Source organism: Alligator mississippiensis, chromosome 1 (genome assembly GCF_030867095.1).
Source record: "Alligator mississippiensis isolate rAllMis1 chromosome 1, rAllMis1, whole genome shotgun sequence".
In the NCBI taxonomy this organism is placed as follows: domain Eukaryota; kingdom Metazoa; phylum Chordata; order Crocodylia; family Alligatoridae; genus Alligator; species Alligator mississippiensis.
The window spans coordinates 436,902,801-436,926,328 of record NC_081824.1 but is presented as its reverse complement, the minus strand read 5'-3'; the positions used below and the strand labels follow the sequence as shown (position 1 = coordinate 436,926,328).

The window sequence follows — 23,528 nt, the reverse complement described above, 5'->3', positions numbered from 1 at the left end:
TTCCAGTCTTGGGACTGGAAGTCCTGCCCCCTAATCCCTGAACATTGCCACTGGAAGTCCCTTGCCTTGCCCCCAGAAGTACTCCTTTTGGGAGGGGGATTGCCATCTTGGAACCAGAAGAAAACCAAATCATATGCTAAAAATCAAACATCTACTATAACATATTTTAATTTTATTTAAAAAAATATTTTTGTCCTGGTTTACGTGTGCTTACATAGTGTGTGTATATAGAGGTGACTGCATAATAACTCAAAAATTACCATATTTTCTCGTATATAGTCTGCGGGTTATACAAGTTTTTACATTCAAAACAGATGGGTGCGGGCTATACAAGGGTGTGGGCTATGCAGACCCCTTCACACCCAGCGGCGCCTCCCTGCTGGGCATGGGCGGGCCGAGCTGTGCTGCTGCTGCGGGAGCCGGCACAGGCAGGCTGGGGGGCCACAGCGGGGCCTCGCTCTCCGTCTCCTCCTTGCCCGGGGGTGCTGCCACCGCCTGCCGGGGCATGTTGTGGACACTGGCTGAGACCAACGCGCTGATCGCTGTGTGGGGCAACAAGCGGCTGGGTTACGAGCGGTCATTGTGCCCCCGCCACGCCGCCGCCGCCGCCCTCCCCCCCCCCGGTACTGACACTATCAGGTGCAGAGAATACATGGGTGTGGCCTATACACAGACTATTTACTGAAAATACAGTTTTCCATGGGTTGTATCTGTGTGCAGGCTATATGTGCAAAAATATGATAGTCTTACTCTTGTATATTGTGTGTGGTGGGGTGTGTGTTAGGTGGGTGGGGTTGTGGTTATGTGGGGGGAGGATGTGAGCCCCCGTGGCGCACAGCCCCTGCTGCGGTTGGCAGCAGCAGGCCCTCAGGGCACTCGTGGTCTGTGTAGGCAGAGTCCCCTGGTGGTGCATGGCTCCAGTCACTTCTGGATGCTGCACATGGTGGCAAGCTGCTCCAGACTGGCCTGCCTCCATTGCATGGGGCTCCCCACAGCTCACGTTTAGCTCCTGGGACCCAGTCAGAGTTGTGGCGGGAGGGAGGACCCGCATAATGAAGCCAGCGGCCTGGCCCTGTTCCTTGTTGCCAAGTGCAGTTCTCAGCACTGACAGGAAGCAGGGAGCAGGACCAAGCCGGCCTGCCTCCATCATGCAGGGTTCGCCATTGCTTCCAGTAGAGTCCCAGGAGCTGCATGTGGCAGCAGGGCAGCAGTGAAGGCCACCAGCTCCATCACATGGGGCTTCCCCCTGATGGCGCATGATTCCTAGGAGCGGCACATGAGCCTTGGGGAGCCCCGTGCAATGGAGCCAGGCTGACCTGGATTCCATGCTCCCACTGCCCCACTGGGCGCAGACCACGGGATCCATGCTCCCACCCAGCTGCAGCTTATTCCTGCTTGCCGGCACTTCCGTACCTGCTGCCCAGAGTGCTGCAGCAGAGACATGAGGAGGAGCCTCTGGACGCCAGGTGAGCCAAGCAGTTCCCCTGGAAGCAGCCATGCGTGAAAGCTGTGTGCTGGCCAGGGCTGGGGCCGGGGCCAGGAGCAAAGTGCACTGCCTCAGTGGAAGTGGTTGGGGCTTGGACCCCATGCAAACACAGCAGGGGCAGCCGTGTGCTGGACAGAATACACTTAATTGGTGGGTACCTGCTCATGGGCTGGATGAAATTGCCTGGTGGCCTGGATGCAGTCCACAGGCTGCATTTTGCCCACCCCTGATTTATATATATTTAGATTATTGCTTATCATTCTGGTCAGTTTTATCTCTTTCTTTTTTTGTGCTCCTCCATCCGTCTATATCCATGTGTTGTATTTTGTCTTATTTCTCATCCAAAGAGCATAGTCTTTTAATTTTGTTTATATGGTATCTACCATGAGGGGATAATGGTACTTCCTGTGATGATACAAGTGATAGCATATATTAAGTGTAAATTGAACTATATAAATACTAATAGATGAGCAAGAAGGCAAAACAAATGAGTTAGGAAGAAGACTTAGAAACAGATTTTTGCTCGGTACCATATGCTGTGCACATTATCTCATAATCTTACTTATTGCCTAGGTTTTGGAAAGAGTGTCTGACATTTTTGGCTATAGAAGTATAGAAGACTTCATGAATTCCCACTTAGACTATCTGGTGCTGGAGTGGCTGAGAATGAAAGATAGTGGGTACACCCTATCTGCTTTTCCTTATGTTCTTCTGAACTACTCTAGCCTGGAGGAGTTCTACAAGTGAGTTGGCATGTGAAATAACCTTACTTAACGTTGTGAAACATGCTTGCTCAAGTATCGGATATAATGCTGCTTTACGATTTTTCTCTATAGAGATGTATAATTAATTCTAGTCATCTTGTCTCTTGTAACAGTTGAAATGTCATATATACCTGTAACTCGACAGTAATTACAAGTTTGGTTATACAACAGATGAAATGCATCTGTTGTATTGTACTTAAAATTTTAAGGTTTTTTTTTTTTTTTTAATCAGTTGTATTTCAACAAGTTTTGGAAATGTATTTCCTTACCTGTAGGTCTTGTTATAAAGTTCTGGTTCCACACCTGGTCATTAGAAGTCAATTTGAAGATGTGAAATCCATAGCGAACAGAATTGAAAAAGACTGGAGGAACATTCTTTCAGACTGCTTTCCAAAGATACTTGTAAATATTCTGCCGTATTTTGCCTATCAGAGCAATGGAGACAGTGAAATAGTACTGCAAAGAGAGACAGCTTGTAAAGTTTATGACATGCTTACTGATGAAGACTGCTTAGGCAAACAGGTATCTGATTTTTATTTTCTTTATTTCTATTTTATTCTGTGTTCAAAAAGGACTCTGATTATTCATGAGAAATAATAACACAGACTATATACAAAGTTCTGCCAAATACAAAAGCTGTGGTGACATATATCAACATATGGGTGACATATAGTACAGTTGAAAGGAAAACATTAAGTAAGAATTCAGATGTTTTAGGTCTTCAGTTGTGACTGTGTTTTATAATAAAGTCACAGGTTAGTATTTTGAATCTTTCAATTGAGTTCAACTGTGCCATCTCAAAGTCACGCTGTTTACTTGAAATATGATGCGTTTCAAAATATGAATGATATAATTATTCTCAGTAATTATGATTTTCCCCAGCCAGAATTATTTCTACAAGTCACATTTTCCTATTTTAAAAATATTTAATTTCTTTTCCTCATTGTACTCTTGCTCGGTACCCGAAAAGATGCTGATTATTAATGGGTAAATAGTGACATTTGACTTTACAAAATTCTGCCAAATACAGAAAACAAACCCTCTCTTTTCACCTTCCCTGTCTCCAGATAGTAATAATAAAAGTTGTAATTACAACAAGTAAAACAATTCCAGGCAGATTTGTGGTTTTGAATTGTAATTTGGACCTTTCAAAGGATAGAAAGGAATCCTAGGAAGAAAAAGAAGTTACCGTATTTACTCAAATACAAGATGAGGTTTTTCCTCCCAGTTGGCTGAGGGGAAAAAAAGCCCTTCATCTTATTATCATATACAAGGGACTCTCACCAAATGCATTGTCTGTCATTAAACTGCTGCCAAAAGCAGCCTGTGCTCAGCATTGGAAACCAACTACAAAGATTAAATGCAGACAAAACTGAGCATATCTATAAAACACATGGCCCACACTGGGCAATCATGCTGATGGGACCCTACCACAAGGTAAGGTTAGTACAGCCTACCTGAATAAGACGTACGGCAGTGCACATTAAGTGCAGTCCTGCTCACTGCCAACTGTTTTTCAAGTCATGGTGAGTCACTACATTGCATACATTTTGATTTCCTTTCTTTCCCACTTCCAGTGATTCTTGTTACTTCATGAGCCTTAAATGCATAGCAAACACCACGAAATGAGGGGCCCAGACAGTTCACACAGAACACACAGAAGCCCTCTGTCACTGTTCCTCTCAGCCTGTTGCATATGAGCCGTATGGCCCCACCCTCCATGAGTTGAAGCCAGACCAGGTTGCCCTGCACCTTATCTGCATATAAGTTTTTGGAGCATCCCAGGACTCATGACAAGAACACCCAGTTCCAGTCATGTGTGGGCTGATTAGCACATGGACCCTTTGTTGGGGGGTATCTGCAGTGCTGAGTTGTGGGGTCACCGTGGCATGAAATGCTGTTGACTCTTGTGGGGCTCAGCCCAATGAACTGTGCGATAAATCGTGATCCTTTGGCTTTGGACTAATACCAGACCTAGTTTGTACTATATATAAGTAGGTGCCAAACTGTTGCTCAAAAGTGTATTTATAGAGCATCTCTCAAAAATAAGGTAACATGCATCAATTCTGGATGAACTAAGTGTGTGGGTACTATATGCAAATTGCTACAGCTGTGTTTAACTTCAAGGTTATTGTTTTCAAATGTGCTTCTCACTTCCATGTGCTCAGGGAGAGCAGGGTCTGACTATAAGAAGATAGGAAAGGGGCTGCCAGGGGAAAAAGTTGGGGGCAGGGGAGAGGGGGAAAGCAGAGAGCAAAAGAGCTGCCTGACTCTCCAGATTTATTTTCCCTGCAGTGATAGTGAGGAGAACAAATTCAAGGCAAACTTCCAAAAATTAGTTTCTTTACCTGGAAGATTATAACTAATTTATAATTTTTTCATAAACAGAATCTAATTATTGCGGGGGGGGTGGGTCATCTTGTAATCAGGGTTATCTTCTATTTGAGTAAATATAGTAATTTAAAAATCGAAATTAAGATTTTTCAAAGTTAGGTTATTTCTGAGTTAAAGCTGTGCTATTAAAACACTAACTGCACCCATTTTTGTCTTCTAGCAAATTGACAATTTGTCTCACAGTAACTTTCCAGAGATTGTGCTAGAGCTGTTGATGACCTTACATGAGCCCGCCAACACTGAGGCAGGAGAAGGATCTCACTTAAGTAAATTTACGGGGTATGTAGACACAGAATTTTAGAGCATTGTGCTAGATGAGGGGTGTATGCATTTCTTCTTTCCACTTCTGAAGTGGAGGACTGAGAGATGTTACACAAATGAGTAATACAGCATGTTTTAACACTTCATATCATGCCTGTGTACTAGTTCTGTTGATTTCTATTGAATTGCTAGTGAGGCTGTAAAACTGCAGAATGTTGCTGTTTCTTTGTTCCTTGTGGCTAGAAGTGGGGGAGTTCTTTGGGTTTGTCTCCTACAGTCTTAATTGATTTTTTGGGTTACTGTTCAGCTTCTTTAATATTAGTCCTGTAGAGGTTCTTTAAACTTCTGTTTGTTGATTTGCTGAAAGTATAACTGATTCTCCAGTTACTGGCAGGTGTCACTAGTGTTACAATATTTTTTTTGACAGTGCAGCTACTGTTGCCTAAGAAGGATGAAATCGCATCTGCTTTGCAACATTTTCAGTATTTTTAATGAATCCAAAATCATGATACCTGAATATATTTTTGGAAGTTTTATTGTTATATTCTTTTAAATCATTCAGGGACCTGGACCCTGCTCCTAATCCTCCTCATTTTCCATCTTATGTGATCAAGGCAACCTTGGATTATATTAGCAGTTGTCATAAAGCCAAGTTAAAAAGTCTTGTAGCCGTCCTTTCTAAAAATCCTGTAAGTATATGATTTTGCAGTTTTTTGATTGTTAACATTTCTTTTTTAAGTATATTGTGTTTTACTTACATGTTTTCACTATGTGTAAACCAGAAAACATACTCTCAGTTGTACTATTAGAGGGTGTAGCTGTGCTACTTTTAGCGTTAAAAGGAGGAAGCATATGTAAAATATGGAAAAGAGAAAAAAGTCTCAGTTAAAAATTAATCAAGTTGTGGGAGATTTACTTAGAGTAAATAAAATTTAATCTGTTAGAATGGCAGTACTCCTGTCAATACTTTTTAAACAAAGCAGAACACAGACATGCATGTTGTAAATATTCAGTAGTAAAAATAGTAATATTTGTTTCCTCTGCTGGTAATGTGGACTTCCACTCTCTCCTGGCTTTGGCTTTTTTTAGGGGCCCCGTGGGTCAGATGGAATGGCCTGGTGGGCCGCATCTGGCACACGGACCACATTTTGCCCAACCCTGCTTTGCAGAAAGGTTTGGCTGTTATCATCTATGTTGCCTCTCTGTGGCGGAAAAAAGTTGTTTAAAAAATATTAGGGGTAGAGGGAGTATGATCTAGTCTATACCTCCACTCCTTGTAGAATTTATTTCTATGGTCTGTTATTTAAGCCCCCTGTACATGTTACAGGTGTTGCACAGTTAACTGGTTAATTGCACAACTGCCTTAAGACCAGATACAACAGGGGCGGGCAATTATTTTGGGTGGAGGGCCGCTTATTGAGTTTTGGCAAGTCATCAAGGGCCGCATGACAGGCAGCCAGGGGCAGATAAATATTAATTTTCTAAATTTCTTAGGGGTCCTGCAGGCCAGATTGAATGGCCTGGTGGGCTGCATCTGGCCCATGGGCTGCATTTTGCCCACCCCTGAGCTACAAGTACAAGGTAGCTATCACAGGATAAAAAGCTGCAATCAGCTATAAAGTTAGACCTCAAAGATGTGTACAAACTTTATAGCTAATTGCTATTGAGCTTTAATTTGCACATGTAGCAGGGTCTCCCCTGTGGCTTGGAGCCCCATCAGCTGACAGGGCTCCCAGTCACAGGGGTGCAGTATGCCAAGTGTGAAACCCCTGGGCCCTGGGGATTGCAGCAGCTGCAGTCCCTAGGACTCAGGGATGTATGAAACCCCCAGGACCTAGAGATTGAGGCAGGCATGATCCTTAGGGCTCAGGGATGCTTGAAACCCCTGGGTCCTGGCGATCAAAGCAGGCACAACCCCTAGGGCTTAAGGATTCATGAAACTCCTGGGGACTCTGGCAGGTGCAATCCCTAGGGCTTGGGGGTGTGCCTGCCTTGATCCCCAGGGCCTGGGGGTTTCACACATCATGCAGTCCTCATTGCCACAATCCCTCAGTCCTGGGGATGCATGGAACATCCCTGTCCGGGAGCTCCTCAACTTGGATTGGGCTTCCCCTGCACTAGCAATACAGTGTATGTGTGACACAGCAGGAGGTGCAACTGTGTGGGTTTCACTTTTGATTCCATCATAGATTCATAGATTGTAAGGCTGGAAGGGACCCTGGAAGATCATCAGGTCCAGTCCCCTGCACTAAGCAGGAAAGATAACTGGGGGTCAGGTGACCCCAGCAAGGTGACTGTCTAGTCTCCTCTTAAAGATTTCCAGGGTAGGTGATTGCACCACCTCTGGAGGGAGCTTATTCCACAGTCTGGACACCCTGACTGTGAAGAAGTTTTTCCTTCTGTTGAGCCTGAATCAATCTTCCAAGAGTTTGTGGCCATTACTCCTGGTTTTCTCCTTGGGTGCCCTGGTGAACAGTTGCTTACCAAATCCTTGATATTCTCCCCCAGTGTAGTGGTAAGCTGCTACTAGGTCCCCTCTCAGCTGCCTTTTCCTCAAGCTGAAGAGTCCCAGGTCCCTCAGCCTTTCCTCGTATGGCTTGCCTTTTAAGACTCTGATCATACGTGTAGCTCTTCTTTGGACTGTCTTAAGCTTGTCCACATCCTTGTTAAAGTGCGGTGCCCAGACCTGGACTCAGTACTCCAGCTGTGGTTTCACCAGTGCTGAGTAGAGTGGAAGAATCATCTTCTTGGTTTTGCTGGAGATGCATCGATTGATGCATGCCAGAGTATTATTTGCCCTACTGGCTACAGCACCGCCCTGCCAGCTCATATTCATACTGTGATCTATTATTACTCCCAGGTCCCTTTCAATCATGGTGCTAGTCATTTTGGTGCTGCCAAGCCTGTAGGTATGTTGGGGCTTGCTCATCCCAAGGTGGAGCACTTTACATTTCTCAACGTTGAACTTCATCAGGCTCTGATCTACCCAGCTTGCTAGCCTGTCTAGGTCTGCCTGTAACTGTAACCTATTTTCAAGCATAACCACACTTCCCCATAACTTGGTGTCATCCGTGACACCTTTACCTGCACAAGTAGAGGGGGCCTTGGTGTCCAAAATAAACACGCCTTTGTACATAACTAAGAAAAAAGGTTGGGTGTTTAGGTTCTTTCTTGAAGTGAAATAACTTTTGCTATTTTGATCTCAGAAACTGCTTTTCACTTGATGTTTTTGTTAATTTTTAGGATTCGTTCCAGAAAATCCTACTAGCCATATGCAAACAGGCAACTGATACAAACAATATTTACAAAAAACACAGAATTCTTATTATTTATCACTTGTTTGTTAATTTGTTACTTAAAGAGATAAAAGATGGCTTAGGAGGAGCTTGGGCCTTTGTTCTTCGTGATGTAATTTATACCCTGATTCACCACATCACCAACAGGTAAATCCCATGATTGTCTTCTCTTCCTTATGTTTTTACTTCCTATTCTCTTCACATTTCAATCCTGGCTGGCAATAGCATTGTATGTGTAGGAACTGTTCAAAAGCTGACACTAGTGACACATCAAAGATTGATTATTGGTTATATTATGAATTATAGCCTTGTTCTGTTGTCTGAAAACTACAGAAAATTTACTGAACTTGAGTGGGCATCTTGCAAATTACCTTTCCTTGATACTTTGTTAGTTCACATTTTAATAAATATTGGCTATATTAGTCACAATAACTTAAGAACTAAAATTTGCTACTTGATATCAAAAGATAGCCAGAATTATGCAGACATCTTCACTGTAAAAAAATAATATTTTGGTAAATCTCTTTTATAGCCTTTCTTTGTACAGCTTCTAATTTTGGTACTCAGGGGAATATGATTGATTTTGCAATGTTGTCTACTAATTATAATAAGGACTTAGGCTATTTCAACTTAAATTACTCATTCTTTCATAAGCCTTAACTGTCTATCCTGAATCAAACTGTAGTTTTATAATCATGTCTGTGAATTCTCTCCCCTGATCCTGCTACTTGTTTTTCTTTCCAGAGCATCCTTTGTGTTATGTCATTTGTGTTGGCTTCTGTTTTGGCCTCTTTCCTGCAGTTCCCAACTTCTTTAGATCACATGTTTTCCTTTTTTTAAACCCCAGGCTTTATCTCTACTTAAACACTTCCAGCTGCCTTGTGACCGACAACTTTCGTCACTATGTATTCATTCTACTTGTCTAACATCTTCCTTTCTGCTCCCTGAGTAAGCTGCTCCTTTACTTTCTGCCATGTGCTCCCTGCCTTATCTGAAGCTCTGTTTTCTGGTTCCTGCCCTATCTGCTCCTGTCCTGTGTGTCCCCTCCCCAATCTGCCACATACTGTGCACACAGACTGACTGTGTCACTTGTGCTGGTTGGCAAATCCTGTCCAAGAGTCTAGTTCTGAGGCAACAAGTAGATATTGGGGCAGATTCCATGGCAATAAAACACTGGAGCTGTCACCGCGGCACTATCACTGGGACAGAAATGTGGAATGTAAGCAGTGGAAGCCTGTATTTTTCCCCACAGACAATCCATCATTAAACTGTAATCATAAGGGAATAATTTAACTTCTATAAAAAAGCAAACATTTGAGGTTTGGTACCACTAAATCTTGTGGGCAAATTCCTTCTGGGAATTGGGTTAACAGTTTTAAGATATCAAGCAATGCCTCCTATAACTTGTTTATATATTCACCTTCCTCCTACAATACACCTTCCTCCTATTTCTTCTTACAATAAGATAAAGCTAGTACTTTGAGTAGAGATGCTTGTTTTTAATTTCATTCTTCAATTGTGTTTTGTTTCTGTAACAGACCCATTGCTGTCAGGGATGTATCCATGCGCAGCTTTTCACTCTGTTGTGACCTTCTAAACCGTGTCTGCCATGCAGCAGTCACATATTGTAAGGATGCCCTAGAGAGTCATCTTCATGTTATTGTAGGCACGCTAATTCCCCTTGTTGGTGACCAACCCGAGATTCAGGAACAGGTAGATTTTCATAAGATGCATTTGTTGTTTTTCTTTATTATTTGTAGGATTGTTTTTGTAATTTTATTAACTATCTACATTTTTATAATTAATAATTCTATATAATAATTAGGGGTGTACCAGTATATTGCTTGGCTATTGGATTGGCACTGATAAAAGGAGAAATGGCATTATTAGCTTTTTTGGTTGTTGTAGCCAATAATTATGGCCATGTGCACAGAGCACCCTGGCAAGTGTAGTCTGGTCCCTGTGGCCTGGCCCAAGCATGCGGCAGACTGTGTCCTGACAAGCAGCAGGGAGCTGACACAGGGTGCTGTGCTCAGCAACAAAGGGACTGTTACCAGCTCCTGCTGGTATTGCCGCTGTCATGGAACAGTGCATGCACAGCAGGGGCCTGTGTAAGGGCTGCTGCAGCGACATTGGGCTGCGTGCAGGTGGAGTAAGGCACCATGCAAGGGACATTCCATTCCACCGGGCACAGGATGCATTTGGAAAAGTGGCTTCTCCCCAGCGGCTGCACGAGCTCAGCTGCGCGGGGCCCACCAGCGCTGAGGCAGTGGTGTGTTCTGGGGCTCCAAACGCACCTAGTGCTGTTGTCCTCACAAGGGTTCACCTCACTCAGGACAGCAGCACAGGCTGCACGAAGAGTGGGGCTGCAGACTGGAGCCATATGCAGGTAGGAGCCCTGGGCAAAGGGTGTGACGTGTGGGAATAAGGCAGTCACTGCTTTCCTCATCAAGGGCCAGAGCAGGCAGGGTGTGCATGTGTGTGAGAGAGAGAGAAATACAAAACTAACAAAACAAAAAATGGTTTATTTATGTCAGTAGTTTAAAATGCCTTGCAATATTACTAAACATCAGTTATTGGATTGGAATCGGCCAATAGGGTTGGTTTATCATCGACTATCGGTATCGGTCAAAACAATCTTAATCAGTGCATCCCTAGTAATAACCCATATTAAAGTTTAATCCCTTTGTATTATTTAACAAAGAGATTTGTTGTTAAGGAAAGTGTAAGTTTTAATAAATTTCTGTTTTTTCAACTTTTTTCTTTAAGCCCATATGGAGCTCCTTGTGCCTTGCACTAAGAGCCATGGAACCCGTGATTAATGCGCCATAGAAAGCCTTGTCAGTCTCCTGGATCTTGACGCCTTGTCAGCTTCTCCAACTCAACAGCACCAATAGATATCTGTGCCAAAAAGAGACTCTGTGGGCTCCTATATACGTGCAAGGAGGCGGCTTCGATGTGCTATAATTACAGCACATCAGAGCAGACTCATTTAATGGAGTCTGCTGGAGCGTGATAATTACTGCACTCCAGCAGACTCTGGCATCTTGTGCATCAGCGGCCCCGTGCTGAAAAATTAGGCAGGGATGGGGGTGGGGGGAGAGTGCTTTAAACTAAAGCTCGTTCAACGAGCTTTAGTTCAAAGCACCCCCACTACCATTTTTCAGCACAGGGACACAGCCTGTCATCTTACTGATGGCCTAGGACCTGCAGCTTTGTTGGCATTACATGCCTCAGCACTAGACTGACTGCATGACCCCTCAATGTTGTATGCTTGCTTTTATCCACTTCAGTATCATATAACAATAGTCATGGTTTTGAGCATTCTCTCATCTACTCTTCCAGAGTTTCTTGCTACCCTCCTCAATCTGAAATAGTATTTGCAGGCATTTAGGTCATTCAGCTGCATCTACACTGACAAATCCTACCAGCTAGAATTTCCTGCAGCCTTCTTCTAACCATTTGTCCCAACAGTGTGAGGACATGTCTCAAATTATCTTGCCCACAGATATAGGTGGTCTTACATCTTGGTCCTACAATTGGAATCTTCTCCCTGAGTGAAGTAGGGAGTTGCCCCTTACACTCGACAGTTAGACAATTTCATAGGATTCCAAGGCCTTTTGAAATGGTATTTGCTCTTCATGATCCCATCGATGCAGATATCCTCATCTCCAGCTCTAGAGGAAAAGTGGCATTGTCCTTAAATAAGACAATAATAGATTATTCTAAAATAGTTTGACAGGATCCAGATACAATAGATACCATCTCCTAGGAGGTGGACAAGCAATATCAGGTCCCTCCAAGCAGGAGAAAATAATTCTGGACCCATAGTGTGCCACTGTCTCTAGTGGATTTTGCAGCAAATGGGAAATCCTCTAAAAGAGACCCACAGCAATGCACGAGGAGCCAAAAAGTTTGGCCCAAATGTGCTCAAGCTTAACAAGCAACAACTTTTCATTGTTTGTTTGTTTCTTTTTTTTGTGATATCTTTTATTCATCAATGGCATACTTGAGAAGAAACTTGACAAGCTTTCAGGCACAAAGAATCCTTCATTAAGCAACTGAAGAAGGATGCTTTGTTCCTGAAAGCTTGTTGGACTTTTCCTCCAACTATACAGTTGGGCCAATAAAAGATATGACCAGCTGCTTCCCTTTGCCTCCCCTGCTCCAAAAAAGATATTATTTTGCATCTTGTGCATTTCCTGGACCATCATGGCTACAATATTCCAATTCTATTTCCAGCTTGGGTTCATGAAAGGCAATCGTTTTTGGAAAGAAGCATAGGGGGCAGTGGTGAGAGAGCTTCTTACATCTTGATTTAAAAGTTTATTAACAAAAACTATTTATTAATACTAATAAATACTCATTTTTTTAGAGTATGCCAGTGAATATGCCAGCATCTCTAAACTTTTTATAATGTCTAGTAATGTAAAACATGATTCATGTGTTTTGCTTTTATGCAATTGTCAGTTTCATTGTGTTTGGTATATATAGGGAAATGGATAAAATATTGTGGATCATTTTTTCTTTTTAAGCTGTTTATTATTTTATATTCAGGTCCTAGATTTGTTGAAGTACCTAGTGATAGATAACAAGGATAATGAAAACCTGTACCAAACAATCAAGCATCTAGATCCTTTTCCTGAGCATCCAGCTTTTAAAGATTTGCGCACTACTCAACAAAAGATCAAATATAGTAAAGGATCATATTCACTTTTGGAGGTAATGAGTTACAGTTCTACATGGCATAAACTAAGTGCTTGTAAGAGAGACCTTGCAAATGAAATAAACTGGTGACCAGTGAACAGAAGTCCATTTGTAGGATATGGCTGATCCCCAAACAAATGATACTCCAGTTGTAGCCCTCTGTGCCCCAGTATGAAAATGTACTATGTGAGATGTAATGGAGAGAGTTCCTCTGAAATTAGACACATATTGGCTGTGCTTATCTCTGGTTTCAGGATGTGATCCATTTGTGTGCATCTTCACTATAAGATGTGCACATCTTTTGGCATTCATGTTGTGAAACATTTGAGTACCACTTCACTTTAAAATCTGATGTGTTGCAAAGTACACTTATTACAAAAATGTTGTTTTTCAGGAAATTAACCATTTTCTGTCAGTAAGTGTCTGTGACTCGCTGCCATTGACAAGACTTGAAGGATTACGTAACTTACGCAAACAGCTGGAACAACATAAAGATCAGATGAGGGACCTTATAAAAGACTTCCAAGGTATAGACTTCTGAGAGCATGTTTTGGTTCTTGTTCTGCATACCATTTGTTTCCTCAGTTCAGTAAAACAGTTTGCTGTCATTTCATACACAGCAGATTGCTTTGTATTGCAAAACGTGATCAACTGTGATTTTTTTTCTGGCTGGGTATAATGTAAGCAATATATAGTAAGTATTTTCATGCAGATGATATATAGCAACATCTTTTGGAGGGGTATATATGTGTGAGAGAGAGAGAGAGAAAGAAATAGGTTGTCTTCACTGTTGGATGTATTTACAGCCTTATCTTTATGTTAATGATGTTTCTTACATATGTGTTTCTCTAATGCTTTATATATTACCAACAAAACTTACTTTAAAGAACACAATACTTCAAAGTGAATCATGCAGAAGTTAAAAATGCTAGAAGGTAAGGCATCCTGAATCTCACCAACTCTTTCTCTTTGTTAAGATGTTCTAGACCTCCCTTCTCCTGCAGATCTCAGTCTTATGTCACAACTAGACCCAGTTATTTTTTCTTCCTCATTCCTCACCCAGTCTCCCCAAACTTCCTGTCCAATCTAACACCTTTTCCTTCCTTCATGTGCACCTTTTGTGTACTTTTGGATGCACCTTCCCCCTCCTCATTGAGAGATTGGCTTCCTGCTCTCAATTCCAATGCCTGGCCCCAATCATGGCCTGGAACTGCAATTACAGGGGAGGGTGGCTTTGCCCCTGTAATAATTAGAGCATTTTCAGTTACTAGAAGTGCATGCATCATCCAGCTGCATGTTGAAGTTGTTAAGGGAACAGTGCATACGCAGTCTGGTCAGCAGCAAGAGCTGTGTGTGAGGGGCTTGTGCATGCCTAGAGAGGATGAGATATTAAAAAATTGTTATCTACTAAATCCAGTAGGCGTCTACTAAGTATGAACTGCAGAATTCAAAGGGTTGTAACAGGACATAGATGGCTACGTCCAAGAAACTTCAAATAGTAACACGAAATATTCCAGTACCTTAAGATGTAGGCCATGAATTTTTAGGCTGAAAGAAACTTCTTTGTAACTTGACCAGATCTGGCTTTTCACAAGGAAGATAAAAGACATGTCTCTGACATTAAGGCCAGCTCCCCATGATAAATGTAAAGCACCTGCTTCAAAGCAGGCAAAAGTAGAAATGCTAAAAGAAAATACTGCAAAAATGTTTATATGGGCAAAAACTATATGTATTTTTCACAGGTGTCACTCTTAGAATCAGGTGAACTAGTTTGGCTGAAATATTCCTACCTACCTACCCCTCCCCCCTAAAATAGCTACCAGGAATATAACATTTCAGCCGAAGCAGTTTACAGTGTGGCAAAGTTATAGGCAACTGAAAAAGGTTGAATAAAGAAAAATGTTAAATGACATTGATAAAAGGCAGTGTTACTTGCTTCAGTTGCAATGGGTTGATACATTTTATTATAGGTATTGCAAAATATTAATATTTCTTAAGAAATTGATTGTGTTTTTAGGTTTTGTAATCTCAGTATACAAGACCTGTCAACTTGTGATCTGGTTAGTACAGATATCACATTTTGCAATCTTTGAGGCCAAGCCATTTTTGAGATAAGAGTGTGTAAGAAAAATATTAGAACAAGTTTTAAAATCTTGTAAAATAAGAATGGCTTGTCTATTTAACCTCAGACATTAAAAGAAAAATCTTTAGTTTAAGGCGAGGGCTATGAAATTATAGGCTGAAGGGATCATTTTTGAGACTTACAGGGGTTTAGGTTTAGAATGAACCAATTTACCAGCTTAATTGTTGTCACTGGGGCAACCATTTATTATTTATTTGTGTTACATGAAAGCTTAAGCTGGATTCTCCGTTGTACTAAGCAATGTGTCATTCTGTAGTAGTTTGTACCACATATATCCTGGCTATAGCATTTTAAAAAGCTGGCTATAGTTTTTCAAAGATTAATTGATGTGGCATGTGATTTGAAATATTAATCAACTTTTTTGTATTTTGCTAAAAATATAGACAACATTTTGGCAGTGTATGTTCATAAACAATTTTTATAAATTAATAGTGATTTTTTTTTTTTTTGAACTTCAAGGGCATGCTTGCCTTCATCTCTTTCTAAGAGCTCTTTAGCACATGTTAATAACCTACTTCTGTCTTCACAGTGCTGTTGTTTCCTTGCTTTACCTGTGGCAAGTTAAAAGGTGTTTTTAATGTTTTGGGCATTATGCCTGAAGTTGTGTGTGACGGTCATTCCTGAGGTTTTTAAGAACAGGATAAGCTAGTACTTACGTAGGATGACTTGGATACTGCCTTATCAGAGGGGTTGCACTAAATGATAGTCTCAGATCCCTTCCAGCCCTACTTATTTATGATTTGAGTTTTTCTCAAGAAAGAAGTAATTGAAAGATGTTTTCTGCCTTAAAAGTCAACATTTTCACAAATAATATATATTTTAAAATGCTTCTCTTTGCTTAATATTATATTTCCTCTTTTACATCCTTAGGAGCTTTAAGGACCATGTTTTTTTTAAATCTTTACATAACTAATAGAAGGAGCTGGAAAAATTATGGAAGTGAGGAGCGACAAGTGCTTGAATTATTGTCAGTTTTCAGTGTTTTATGTCTAGTCCATCTTTCTGCACCTGGCCATGAATTTCAGCATGCTGACTATAATTGGATAAATTCTTTTTCATTTTTTCTCTGGCTGAGTTATTCTTGGTTCAGTTCAAAATCATAAACACTATTTAAAAAATTAAAAGTCTAAAAAATCTTATTTGAGAGGAGGGTGTCCCAAATAAAGGCAAATTGGCTGGTAGCATACAGTAATAAATATGAGAAAACATAAGGACCTTGGCTATAGTTTCTGGCAGTAAAACGGGCAGTCTGTTTGTTGTTAAGAAAAATTATATGTTGAAAATAATACAATATCTGTTACTCGTGATAATACTTGGGTATCTTGTTTTCAAGGGTAAAATCAAAAGGTCAGTTAGTGATTCCATTTTAAAACCTAGTAAATAACAGGATTTATAATTTATAGTAATGAGATTTTCATGGTTTAAATTCAAGTAATATACAGAAATTGGTTTAAGAAGCAGTTAATTAGAAAACTTTTGATTGATTGATTGATTTTAGAAAACCTTTTAACAATAGCAAGTTTTACTGAGGTTTTTTATTGAAGAGTGCTATAGAAGTTCAGAGATACAAAGATACACATACACATTAGAAGCAAAGCACACATGGAATAAATACTAATGTTTTCCTTTTTTTCCTTAATGGTAGAAAATCCAGTGAATTATGTAATTGTGAAGTTGGTAGTGAGCTTGCTACAAATATCCAAGATGGCAATTAACCACCCAGGTGAAAAGGCAGTTCTAGGTAAGTTATTTATTTCTGTAAAAGTCTTAACTAGTGTCAGTAAGAAACATTACCATTGTGCAAGTCATTTTGATAGGTTTCTACAGTAACTAATGAAAAAAATGTTCAGGGAAGTTTAACCAGAAAGGTGAAAGTTGATCCCTAAATGACATTTCTAATTTTGATAATTACAAAATGTTTCCTCTGATACTGAAAAAGTTACTGCTTTTGACTCAGTGGTATGGAACAACACAACAGGTACTTTTTTTTGCGTGCCATACACCCCCAAATAAGTCATGCACCTTGTTTTTAGGAAGGCAGTATGAAGAGGGGGAAATATTTTTCCAGTGTTATGGCTGCATAGAGTAGGGACAGAGCCTAATCTTCAGTTCACTCTTCCTCCCTTTCCTACTTAGGCAATAGGTATGGTTTTAACCCTTTCACAGCTTAATTTAGCTATATTCAACTGTTGCTGAATACTGGACTCCATGGTCAAATGTAGGATTTTGAGCTAAAACGTCTGCAAGGTTCGGCTGCTGCCGAATCTCCAAATCATGCAGGCCCATCCTCCGCCTGCTCTCCCAGCCTGGCAATGGCTGCCTACCCGCCCCAGCTCCCGGCACTTCGAAAAAAAAAAAAAAGCCCAGACTCACCGGGTGCTGCTGGACAGAGGAGCAATCCCTGCTGCCCCCCACTGCCCCATGCTATGTGGGGTGTTCTGCACGAGCCTCCCGGCCCCCTCCCCCACTGTCCGAGCCCCACCCCAGCTCTGGCCCTTTAAGGACCCCCCCCCCAAACCTGGGCTCACCAGTTCCTGCCCAGCGGGGTGGCGATCCCCGCTGCCTCCCACTGCCCCATACCACATAGGGGGCTTTTCCATGAGCCCCCTGAGGCCGCTGCAGGAGCTGGTGAGTCCCAGGGGATTTGGGGGGGTTTTCTTAAGGGGCCGGGAGCTGGGACAGGTGGGGCAGCCATGGGGGGCTGGGGGAGTGGCGAGGAGTCGGGGGGCTCATAGCAGGGCCCCCCATGCAGCACAGGACAGTGGGGGACAATGGAGATTGCCCCCCTGCCTGGCAGCACCTGGTGAGTTGGGGCTTTTTTTTAAAGGGTCAGGAGCTGGGGTGGGCAGGGCATCCATGGGGGGGGCTGAGGCAGCAAACAGGGGATGGAGCCTGGCAGGGGTCCCTGCATAGCCCCTCCCCCCTCCTCCAGCCCACCCCCTCCCCGCCCCTATTTACCAGCTTCAAGTTTGGCTCCAGCTCCCTGCTGCAGTGGGTGGGGACTGTCCGAATCTTTGGAAAGCTAATTCTTTGGAAGGCTAATTAGTTGCCAGGTGAAAAGGCAACTTTGGAAGGCTAATTTTTGTAAAGAGGTGAGTGTGGTATGCAAGTAAATATAAGATTTAGTATTCTCATCTGAAAGACTATTATGGTGAGTTTCTTGTAGTTAAGAACAGTGCAACAATCTAGCTAAGCCATGTGTAATTGCTGAATGTAGGCAGCAAACTCCTTATATCACAGAATTTGAGAGGCAGACTAAATTATACTGACAGACTGGAAAGCAGCTTGTTTATGCATATAAATACGTTATTTATGAACATATTTACAAGCACACACAAAGTGTGTGTGTGTGTGTGTGTAAGTGCATATACATAAGTATACCTAGCTCAAAAAATAAGCTTTTCTCATTTATGATTCAGAGACTATAAAACTGATATTTGCATTTGCAGAGGCTGTTGGAAGTTGCTTGGGAGAAGTGGGTCCTATTGACTTCTCAACCATAGCTCTTCAGCATAGTAAAAATGTATCATATTCTAAGGCAACTGATTTATTTGAAGATAGAAAACTTCAGTTGGTATTCATAATGCTGACTCAAATAAATAATGCCTTGATAGATGTTTGGTAAGTACATGTTTGATTCAGTACATAAAATGGGCCACTGGGAAGAAAGCAAGTTATTAAAAATATATATATACATTTTCTTGTTAATGACCAGTAATTTTCCAACTTTGTTTTTGCATCTAAGCAACAGTGGGTTACACAGCTGAAACAATAAATGATACCATAGGACTCATCACATCCTGGAATTCTTCCTGTAGGGCTGTGTAATCTGATGGGATTGGTTATTTGACTCTCTTCGCACTGTATTGGTGGACCAGGAACACTTGTGTAGCATTGTTCATACTACATATTTCTAAACATCCAGAGACTGGTTCAATAACAAGACATTATATTTTTTCTAATATTTATATAATAAACTTAATTGATTTTTTTTTTTTTATTGCACCCCATAAAACAATGAATTTAGTAAGCTATATGGGCTTCAACTTGGAGCAATACCCCACAGGGAAAGATGCTAGAATTTAAGCTGTTAATGCTTTATCAGTGGAACCCTGATTTTCAAGTTATTTATGCAGTCAAGCTCTGACCTCTTGTTGGGTTGGATTTAAGCTAGATAATTCTTTTCTTTGCTCTGATGTTTAGTTCTGCCCAATGCAAATGGGGATATTTGTGTTACAGTAATGGAACCAGTCTTACATATACCTTTCTTCTGACTTCTATTAGCCTTTGGTCATGTTTTAATGATTATTCATAAAATAATTTCACAGTCTGTACTTCTTTATTATGAACTTTATAGAACTATTTTTATTAAATAATTGTTAATCAGTTCTATTTATCTTTCAGTATTAATGTTCGCTCTGCTGCTGCTTCCTGTTTGAAAAACATTTTAGCGACAAAGTCTGGTAACAAATTTTGGGAGGCTTACAAAGACAAAGCTGATCCCATGTTAATATATCTACATCCTTTCAGAATGTCCAGGAAGAAGGTATTTCTATTAGTTTGTGTACAGCTTGCAATAATGAGAACCGATTACAAATATAAAACTACTTTAAACAAGTAAATATTTCTGGAGACCAGTATTGTTGAATCTAGAAAAGATTCTTAAAGTAGTGTATCTTGATGACAGTACATGATAGATTGCTTTTGTAACTCTCTTGCCAGCTTATTTGTTTTTTGTGCCTAATATTGACTACTGTGAGCTCTCCCATTGACTAAAAGATCTAATAAGTAAATTGTTTACGAGATTAGTTTCTTAGTTCGAAATAAGCTATGCTATGGGTTTTTCATTATTGTCCTGGAGAAATTACCATCCCACCATCAGGAAGTTCTGAGTATGCATTTATGAAACAGTTTTTGTTTACCTGATAATATTTTTCTGCAAGATGCCTGCCTCATTTAGTGCCCCGTATCAAGGCATGAGATGGCAGAACCAACATTATATAGATACCCATTAATCTGTTATTTCTAAGATTTCAGACACTGGATTTTGTAGCATTAAAGTATTTCTTGATCTCAGGAGAGAGAACTTATTTTCAGCATTTCTAGATTTTCTTGATTTTAAATGCACAACTTTGCATTTACAATAACTTATTACATAATGTAAGCTAACCTTGACTGTATGTTTCATCTAGACAGACTGTGTATTGTCTGCTTCATTTTGTTGAAAAGCTACACTTTTGTAGTAGTTCCTTTTTTCTTTTTTAAGACAAACTAAATATCTTTGTTCTTACAAACACGTATTTTTGTTAGTTTTTGGAAGTGCCAGACACTGAAAAAGAGACTCCTTCAGAAGCCATAGATGATGCAAATCTGTGGATTCCTCAGGGTGTAAGTCATGAGACTTGGATAAAGAACCTGACTTGTTCATTGCTGAATGGTGGAGGAGTGAAAGACGAAGTTCTTCTGTTACTAAAGCCAATGTGTGAGGTGAGCTCCTTTGTGTACTGTAGCTCCAGGCAACTGTGTTAAACTTAATTATGACCCCTGTTAATATTTGATATTGTTTTCTGGTGATAAGTAGATTTTTCCTTTGTTTACAGATAGGAAGACAACCAAAATATTCTTTCTTGATGGGCATTCAGGTACCTCAGTGAACTACACCTTAGAAATGCATATAAATATAGGACTTGCCTAGAAATTTGGGACTAAATTATTAAGACTGTTACCATGCAAGTATAACCAAAACAGCCTAATAATAGTGACTTGTATTAAGTTAATTGCAATGAATATTTTCCTTTCTTTTTTCTAAGGTATAAATTTACATGCATTTCTTGAATCCATGATTTCAGTGAAAGGGGAAAAGGTGTAAATATAACTTTTATAGATCAGGTTTTTTTGAACTCTTGCTTTGTTGAACACATTTGACCTATTTTGTGTCAGGTGGTTTATGATATTTATTTTCCATTTGCTGTTCAGTATGTTTTAAATTGGCCAGGAGACCTTGACTGTATTAACAAAGAAATGTGGTTTATCAGCAGCTGATTTTGTGCGTCTGTGATTCAGGTGAAAACAGACTTCTGTCAGACTTTGCTTCCGTATTTGATTCATGATATCCTGCTTCATGATTCAAATGAATCTTGGCGCAACCTTCTATCTGTACATATCCAGAGGTTTTTCACAACCTGTTGCAGATGTGTGTTATCCTCTAGTAGATCAACGACACCTGCAAATTCAGATTCAGGTAATGGCATAATGTTTTTCTTTTTATTTTATCATCAACAATTTACAATGCATATTCACTTTTTTTCTTTCTTTTGTAATATACATTTTAGAACCAGAATCCCTTGTTCGTAGAAGTTTGGATAAAATATCTCGGCGAACAATGCTTACTGTTGTTGACCACCTGAGAAGACAAAAAAGGTGAGTTGTATCACTCTTTAAAATTTACTTGGATATATTGCTTGCTTTAACCTGCTATTCTAGGATCTATTGATGTTCTCGATGGACAGAGAATATATGCACCCAAAAAAGGATCTCACTTAAATAAGTGTTAGAGTGATGTTGTATCTTTGATTATGGAATTATGCAAGTGTATGCAACTGTATATAGTTGGTCCAATAAAATATATCATCCTAAGAAATCTTTTCCTCTTAAATAAGTGTAACTGAGATCAAACTGTTGCAAAAAAGATATATACAGTAGTGAGACTTCATTTAAATACAAGCCTAGGAATGTTGGACATGTTAGAAGGGCTGTGGAAGAATGCAGTTTTTAAAACCATTTTGTCTAGAAGTGCCCAATAGAGCATTCATGTATTTCTTAGAGATAAAATTATACTGGGGTTGTATATGTAACAGGAGGGCGGTCAGGATCGCTGTGCTCTCCCCTGCTGCCTCCTTTACCGTGCCAAACTGCTGACCTGCACCCTCCAATTCTCGCCCGCCACAACTTTGATTTTATATATTTCTATAGGGAGGCTGCCTTCCGTCTTCTTGGCCACGGTTCTCCTGTCTCAGGTGTTCCGTACACCACAGCCTTATGGGCTATGCGTGGCTACTACCACCCCTGTACCATGCCCTAAGCCTCGCAGGTGTAACGGACGTTGTTCTGTCTTTCTGTCTCCATGTCCTCTCTGGCGCTTGGGCTCTCCGCAGCCCTGTCTCTCTCTGTGCCCTCTCTGGCACTCAAGCTCTCCGCGGCCCTGTCTCTCTCCGTGCCCTTCTCAGTAGTGCCGCCCTCTCTCCGGGACTCACAATGCTGCCTCCTTCCCTGGGGCTTACCACGCCCGCACTGGGGCTTCTCAGCAACGCCCCCTTCTCTGGGGCTTCTCAACTGCCCCTCTCTGGGGCTAGGGTCTGTACACCCCAAATGCTGCGCCCTCACTGGCACTGGGGTCCCCAGTCTGCTGTGAGTCCCCTATGAGGCCTCCTCCATCCCCTGATAGCCTCACCCAAACCACCGGTGTAACAAATAGTAACACAAACACAAGCCCCTGGGCTATAACACAAACTGCAGCCGCCCGGCTATAACCACTCCCAAGCCTACCAGAGGTTCTTCATCCCGCTGCAGTGACAGATGCTGCTTCTGCATCAGGCTTCTCTTCTCTTTCCTGGCAGGGAGCTCCTTTCTCCCTGGCTGCTGGTAGGGAACTGCTGCCCGGCCTCCTGCCTGTGGTTTTTATAGGAGCCAGGCCCTGCCCTTTCTTGTTAGCTGGCTAGGCAGGTGTGGATCATTAGCTTCCTCTAGTTGCCTCAGCATCCGGCACCTGAGGAGTCTTCCCGGCTCTCTCAGTAGCAGTCACCTTAGTGCCCTGCTATAGTATAGTTTAAAGCACTTGTAGTAGATTTATATTGTTAAATGTAATATCACAAAGCAGTCCTAGTACATCAATATTAATGCTGTATTTCAATAGATCTCTTTCAGGTACCATTTTTGATGACAGCTTCTGGTTGGATCTAAATTATCTTGAGGTTGCCATGGCAGCACAGTCTTGTTCTGCTCACTTCACAGCCTTACTCTATGCAGAAATCTATGCAGACAAGATAAACACAGACAAACAACAACAAAGGTACTGGGCTTGAGGAACATAGGTTCTCCACATTTCTACCAAAACAGCCTATATTGTGGGTGTTTTATTGTGAAATGTATATCAGGGAGATGCATTCTTTTAAATCCTTGGAAAAATGTCCTTGCCCTGAGAGTGTGCGTCTACCAAAGTTTTGCCAGCCCTTACAAATTGGTAGCTATCTGATGTTCAGAATTGCAGCATTCTGATTACCCACCAGAATACTTGAAAAGCTGCTCCCAGGATAGTCTGGTATCTTGGGAATAGCTAGAGACAAAAGCTAATGTATTCTACTGTCCGCAAGCCTTCCTTCTCATGTTCCAGAAGGGAAGGTGTGTTCAAAATCTAACCCTAATAGTTAATGAGAGATTAGCTGCTAAAATTGTATCAGAAATGAAAAGGCGTTAAAACA

General features: G+C 41.2%; 1 protein-coding gene across 4 annotated transcripts in view; it reads left to right on the top strand.

Moving 5' to 3' along the window:
- The window catches only part of ATM (ATM serine/threonine kinase), a 105,988-nt gene that overhangs the window by 46,946 nt on the left and 35,514 nt on the right, over positions 1-23,528 (top strand). For 3 of the 4 annotated variants that reach the window (XM_019481998.2, XM_019481999.2, XM_019482001.2), the window contains exons 25-40: positions 2,060-2,229; positions 2,526-2,772; positions 4,805-4,923; positions 5,468-5,594; positions 8,149-8,348; positions 9,740-9,914; positions 12,759-12,923; positions 13,303-13,435; positions 16,697-16,792; positions 18,501-18,672; positions 19,456-19,597; positions 20,362-20,538; positions 20,652-20,693; positions 21,115-21,292; positions 21,384-21,471; positions 22,964-23,119. In XM_019481998.2, the coding sequence (XP_019337543.1) occupies positions 2,060-2,229; positions 2,526-2,772; positions 4,805-4,923; positions 5,468-5,594; positions 8,149-8,348; positions 9,740-9,914; positions 12,759-12,923; positions 13,303-13,435; positions 16,697-16,792; positions 18,501-18,672; positions 19,456-19,597; positions 20,362-20,538; positions 20,652-20,693; positions 21,115-21,292; positions 21,384-21,471; positions 22,964-23,119 (2,387 nt within the window). The remainder of the gene's footprint in view (positions 1-2,059; positions 2,230-2,525; positions 2,773-4,804; positions 4,924-5,467; positions 5,595-8,148; positions 8,349-9,739; positions 9,915-12,758; positions 12,924-13,302; positions 13,436-16,696; positions 16,793-18,500; positions 18,673-19,455; positions 19,598-20,361; positions 20,539-20,651; positions 20,694-21,114; positions 21,293-21,383; positions 21,472-22,963; positions 23,120-23,528) is intronic. The other variant, XM_019482002.2, reaches the window with a different exon arrangement.